General features: G+C 39.9%; 1 protein-coding gene across 1 annotated transcript; it reads left to right on the top strand.

Annotated features, from left to right (window-relative positions):
* The first annotated feature begins 701 nt into the window (after positions 1 to 701).
* LOC145058262 (secreted RxLR effector protein 161-like) lies at positions 702 to 1,340 on the top strand. Its single transcript, XM_079006195.1, has one exon. It carries the CDS (start codon positions 702 to 704, stop codon positions 1,338 to 1,340), a length of 639 nt encoding a protein of 212 aa, XP_078862321.1.
* Positions 1,341 to 6,373: the final 5,033 nt, after the last annotated feature.

The raw sequence follows: 6,373 nt of genomic DNA, 5'->3' as shown, positions 1-6,373 counted from the left end.
AACACAACAACGTGTGGGACTTAGTGCCAACGCTAGAAGGGGTATCAGTTGTTGGTTCAAGATGGGTCTACAGGAACAAAAATGATGAAGATGGAGTTATCATCAGGAACAAAGCCTGACTAGTTGTCAAAGGCTACTCATAACAAGAAGGCATAGGCTATGATGAAACCTTTGCACCTACTGCAAGGATAGAAACCATTAGGATTTTCTTGCAATTTGATGTACACAAGAATTTGAAGGTCTATCAAATGGATATGCAGTGTGCATTCTTGAATGGAAAAATTGATAGGGACGTCTATGTTCAACAACCTCTTGGATTCGAAGATCCAAAGTTCCCTAACCATTGTTATAAGCTTCAAAAGGCTGTCTATGGATTGAATCAAGCCCCAAGAGCATGGTATGGAACATTGTCCAAGTTCCTAGAAGATTCCAAGTTTCAAAGATGTTCTATCGATCCCACACTCTTTAGGAAAATCCACAAAAACCATCTGATCGTCGTGCAGATCTAAGTCGACGACATCATATTCGGTTTAACTAGCAAGGACCTAAGTGATGAGTTTGCTGAGTTGATGAAAAGCAAATTTAGAATGAGTATGATGGGTGAGCTCAACTACTTCCTAGGTCTACAAGTTCGTCAATCTCCTAAGGGAATCTTCATTTGTTAAGAGAAGTACATCAAAAATCTGTTGAAAAAATACTCCATGGAGAACGCATCAACTGCAAAGATATCAACTTCTACATCTTACAAGCTTGATTCAGACCCTTATGGAAAATCCGTAGATCAGAAGCACTACATAGGAATGATTGGCTCATTACCGTATCTTACAGCTAGTCAACCAAACATCATATTTTCAACATGTCTGTGTGCACGCTTTCAATTTAATCCCAAGGAATCAAATCTCATAGTAGTCAAAACAATTTTCAAATATCTGAAAGGAACTACTTCTCTAGGTCTATTATATCCTGCTAAAGGCAACTTCTATCTCCAAGCCTTTATTGACTCAGATTATGGAGGATGCAAGCTCGACAGGAAGAGCACTTCTGGTAGTTGTCAATTCTTAGGAGGTATGTTGGTTAGTTGGACCTCAAAGAAGCAAACATGTGTTTCAACCTCTACTACTGAAGTTGAGTATGTTGCGGCCGCCAGCTATTGTTCTCAAGTGCTCAGGATGCAAACACAACTAAAAGATTATGAATTCAAAATGCAACAGATCCCAATCTATTGTGACTCTAAGAGTGCAATTGCAATCTCTCACAATCCAGTAAATCACTCAATGACCAAGCACATTGATATCAAGTATCACTTCCTTAATGATAATATTCAAAAAGTTCATATTTAGCTTCATTTTGTTTCTACAGAAGAAGAGACTGCAGATATGTTCACGAAAGTTGTGGATGAATCCAATTTCTTACATTTTCTAGGACGACTTGGCATGCTTAATCTAGATTCTCTAGGCATTTGAATTTTTTTCTTTCTCATTTTTTTTAAGAAAACTCCAAACATATTTTATTTCTAATTCATTGTATTTTTGCTTTACTTTTCACAAAAGAAAACCCTCAAAAAGATTTTACATTTTTACTTTACATAAGAGAAAACTACAAAAAGATTTTATTTTTTGTATTTTGTCTTTACTTTAAACAAAAGAAAATACCAAAAAGATTTTATCTTTATTTTTGTTAGGAAAATGCAAGTTGTCATCACAACTTTGCAAATAGTGAAGGTTAGTTGCTCCGCATTTCAATGATTTTTGAAAATACTAAATTTTGTGGTTTTGTAGTTTGCTTCAGTACACAACTAATATTGGTACTTCAGTGACCATTAACAAGCTTCATGGTTATACTCTACTTAAAGTTATAAGAAACATCAAGTACTAATGTTATGTGGGATAATTTGAGGCGAACTCTAAGGTTTAGTTAATTTAATGTGTTGTAGTATATTTGTGCTTCCCTGTCCTAGTGAACTCATGAGACAAAAATGCGAACTTGTGTAGTTTGAGGGACATAAAAAGTTTTGCTTTGTGAATATCTATACCCAATGAAAAGCTTCTTAGTTAAAACAAAGTGAGTCAAGTTCCAAGTGTATCTGTTTAGTTTCTGCACTTTGAGTCTAGTTATATATTCAATAAGTTATAGTTCAGGAGTGGAGTCAATCTGTGAACTATGAGAACTCGGCTAGTAAACCCCATGGGATATTGAAAATACGTCCGCCTGCAGTACATTAACGCGGATCAGACCGGGAAGAATTCTGCTACATGTATTTTCATAGAAAGTCATGGACTCCATTAGTGACCTAAGCGATTCTGAGCACTTTAATGAATTTCTTAGAAAGTCATGAACTAAAGTACAAATAGAAGTAAATATAAGAATTATTTTCTTGTGTGCTTTGTCAAAGTTAAAGTTATAAGAAAAGATTAAAAAAATCAAAAAAGTCTAGTTATATCACTATGTAAACTATTATATATATATATATATATATATATATATATATATATATATATATATATATATATATATATATATTATTTTTTTTATTTTCAAGTCGGTTCACTAGGAATTTGGCGATACCTTCTGAAACAAAAAGAGAATAAATAAAAATGTATGGGTGGTAGGAATGTCAAAAATGAATGTTGTTCAAAATAAGTGAGGAACATTTATGAAGATTGTAAGTATTTAGGGCTTGGGAAGTAAATAGGCCTTAGACACAAATATACACATTGCGGTGAGACATAATTGGTGAGTACAAATCGGGATATTCTGTGTGATGTTAAGGAATTCAAAACATAATAATCCACAAGGGAATTCTTTACAACGTGAAGTGAAGAATCAAACACAAAATTTAGTTTCTTGTTAAATCTGTAAGTAACAACAAGATAATCCTCAATGCCTAAAATCAGTCAATAAGTGTTTCTTTAAAGTTCTTGTTTCAACATGCACATACTTCACTGCATTTTACTATTCCCTTCTCAGATTCTCTATCTATATGCACACACATCACTTTCAAAGTTAGATTACTTAGTGTTTGCACTTTTATACTTTCTTTTTAACTCATGTCTTAGAATCTGGGTAAAGCAGCTAAGTTAGATAGAGAATATCACTTAATTGATCAATGGAACATCCTTAGCTAAGTGGAGCATCTTATGACAATGGATCATCCTCTTCAAGAAAACCATATGTGTTTGTCTTGGTTTATGGAGCATTCTTGTATATTATGAAGAAGGTCAAGATCAAAACCCTTAAAGAACCATCTTGAAGCAACTTCGTCCTCTTGGACCAACATGAAACAACTTCTGGTACATGGACCACATATGGAGCAACAACATACAACTTGAACCATCTTGGACCATCTCCTCATCTTTGGACCAAGTGGACGAATGAATGAAGCATCTTCATTCATCTTGATCATCTTGAGGCACGTTGGACCATCTTCATCATCTTGATCGTCTTAAGGCATCTTGGAACACCTTCATCATCTCAATCAACTAGAAGTACCTTGGAGAAATTTCACCAACTTGAAGGATCTTGATCACTTGGACCAGCTTGGAGCATCGTCAGTCATTTGGAGCATGTTCAAAAATGTTGGACCATGTTCAACAACATTGGAGCATGATCAAGAACATTGGCACATGATCAACAGCTTGAAGCGTCTTCAGCCACTTGATGCATCACGCCCATGTGGCTCATTAAGTCCACATAAAGCATAGAAAATGTTCCATGCACGTTTTGAATAGGCCATACAAGTTTTCAATGAGCCATGTACGTTTAAAGTGAGCCATGCACGTTTCATGTAGACCATGCACATCTCAAGCAGGCTATGCACATGTCAAGTATGTCATGCATGTTTCGAGTAGGTTTTTCCATAGGTACCATGCACGTCTCAAAGATATCATCCATGCATGCACCACCTTTTCTTTCTTGATTCTTAAGGCATCATTCTCGTGATGGCGACACAAGTTGAAATTCTCCTATTTATACTTGAGTACCATCCAAGCCTTTTGGACCCACAAGTTGGCCCATGCAAGGCCTATTTCTATTGAGCAACCCTAGAAACCTTCAAATATAAATACCTCACTTCTACTTCTCATTCTTTCCTTTTCACTTTCTCACAAATTCCTACTCTCATACTGTAGCACTTGATTCCCGGTATGCATTTAATGTGAACATTTTTGTATTTTCTCTGGGACTCGACGAGTTGGTGGCCCAACTCGTCGAGTAGGGTCGTGATCCGCGGACATTTTATGTGACCTACTCGACGAGTTGGGAGACTGACTCAGCGAGTAGGTGTTGTATGAGGGAAACCCTATATCCAAGGTTTTGAACCCTATTTAAATGCCTTATTGCAGCCTCCATTGTCCCTTATGCTCCCTAAACACCTCTTATAGAAACCCTAGCCGCTTTGAGTGATCTAAGGCCATTTTTGGTGCATTTTGGTGGATTGTGAAGCTTGAAAAGAGGAAGGAAGCTTAGGAGTTCGAGTTGGGGCTTGTAGATCCAGAGATCTTATTCCATCTTCAGCTCAAGCAAGGTAAATGCCCCCTGTTGTGGTCTTTCTTTTGGTTGTTCATCTTTAGGACTTAGATTTTGGGTGCATTTAGGGATTTCTAAGCCATTTCCGGATTTGTGAAGTGATTCATTGAGTTCTACTTTTGTATCTGAGTTATTGGAGGGGTCTCATGGCATAAAGGTGCCAACTCTATGCCCATGAGAGCCCCATGCACATTGTAGAGCACCTTTTATGGATTTTTGAGCTAAAAACCCCATGCATGTGCACCAAGTTTGGAACTTTACATATAAAATAGACATTAGGAGGCCAGATCTATGGTTTTGATGTGTTAAGACCCATTTAAATCGATTGTATAGTAATGGTTAAGGACGGACTTGCCGATTTGTTCTTGGGACTCGGCGAGTCGAGGCTTAATGACCACCAAATCCACTCTGCGAATGGACCGGTTGTTAGGAAGGGGAGTCCCGTAGATGTTTATACGCGTAAAAGGACCTGAGAACCATGGGACTCGACGAGTGTATGAACAGACTCGGCAAGCCCAAGGCAATCTCCCAACCCTTGAAAATGGACTCGACGAGTTGTTCTACAACTTGACGATTCATAGACTGGACATGTTCTTATGAGGGAGATGAACTCGCCGAGTTCAAGGAAGAACTCAGTGAATCGGATGAAGTTGGTCCCAATAGTTTGAAGGAAGAAGAACCCGTCGAGTTCTTTCTAGACTCGAGCGGAGTTTGGGTTGTATCGGATTAGTGGGGTATGGACTCGGCAAGTTAGCAGGCCAACTCGGCGAGTCAAGTCAACTGGATGTTGACTTTGACCAAGGTTGACTTTGTCTGGTTACAATATTGACCAAGGTTGAATTCGACCTCGAAGTCCTGCTCGACAAACAACTCTGGATGCTGCTCCCGCATCTCCAACTCCAGATCCTAGGTCAGCTCGGACCCTTTACGATGTTGCCACTGGACCTACACCAGTGACACCTCCTTGTTCCTCAGAACCTTGATCTTCCGATCCCAGGTTGCGATTGGCCTTTCCGCATAATTCAGGCTCGCATCCACCTGAATATCCTCCAACGGTACCACCGCCGACTCGTCGGCTATACACTTCCTCAACTGAGACACGTGGAAGGTATCATGAATCTGGCTCAACTCCGTAGGTAGCTCTAACCGATATGCTACCTTGCCCACCCTCGCGGTCACCCTGAATGGACCGATGTACTGGGGCCCTAACTTTCCCCTCCTCCTGAATCGGATCACTCCTTTCCAAGGAGATACTTTCTGGAGTACGAAGTCCCCCACCTGGAACTCCAACTCGGATCGTCGCCGATCGCATAACTCTTCTGATGAATTTGAGCTGCCAGTAACCTCTGTCTAACCTGTTGTATCTGCTCTGTCATCTGAAGCACTATCTCAGTGCTACCCCATCACACGCTGCCCTACCTCTCCCCAAAAAATGGGAGTCCGACACCTCCTCCCATACAATAACTCGAAGGGAGGCATACAAATACTAGAATGGTGGCTGTTGTTGTAGGAAAACTCAGCCAACGGCAGATACGTGTCCCAACTTCCTCCAAAGTCCAACACACATGCTCGGAGCATGTTCTTGAGCGTCTGAATCGTCCGCTCACTCTGTCCGTCCGTCAGGGGGTGGTAGGCGGTACTGAAATGCAATCTCGTACCCAATTCCTCGTGGAACTTCTTCCAAAACCTGGAAGTGACACGTACATCTCGATCTGACACAACCGAGATCGGTACTCCATGACACAATACTACCTCCCTCACATACAACTCTGCCAACCTCTCGACATAAGAGCTCTCACTAAAAGCAAGAAAATGCGCGCTCTTCGTCAGCCGGTCGACGATCACCCAA

This window comes from Lactuca serriola, chromosome 1, assembly GCF_051521515.1.
Source record: "Lactuca serriola cultivar US96UC23 chromosome 1, Lser_US96UC23_V15, whole genome shotgun sequence".
NCBI lineage: Eukaryota > Viridiplantae > Streptophyta > Magnoliopsida > Asterales > Asteraceae > Lactuca > Lactuca serriola.
The sequence above is the reverse complement of the archived record's forward strand: the minus strand, read 5'-3'. Positions and strand labels throughout refer to the sequence as shown.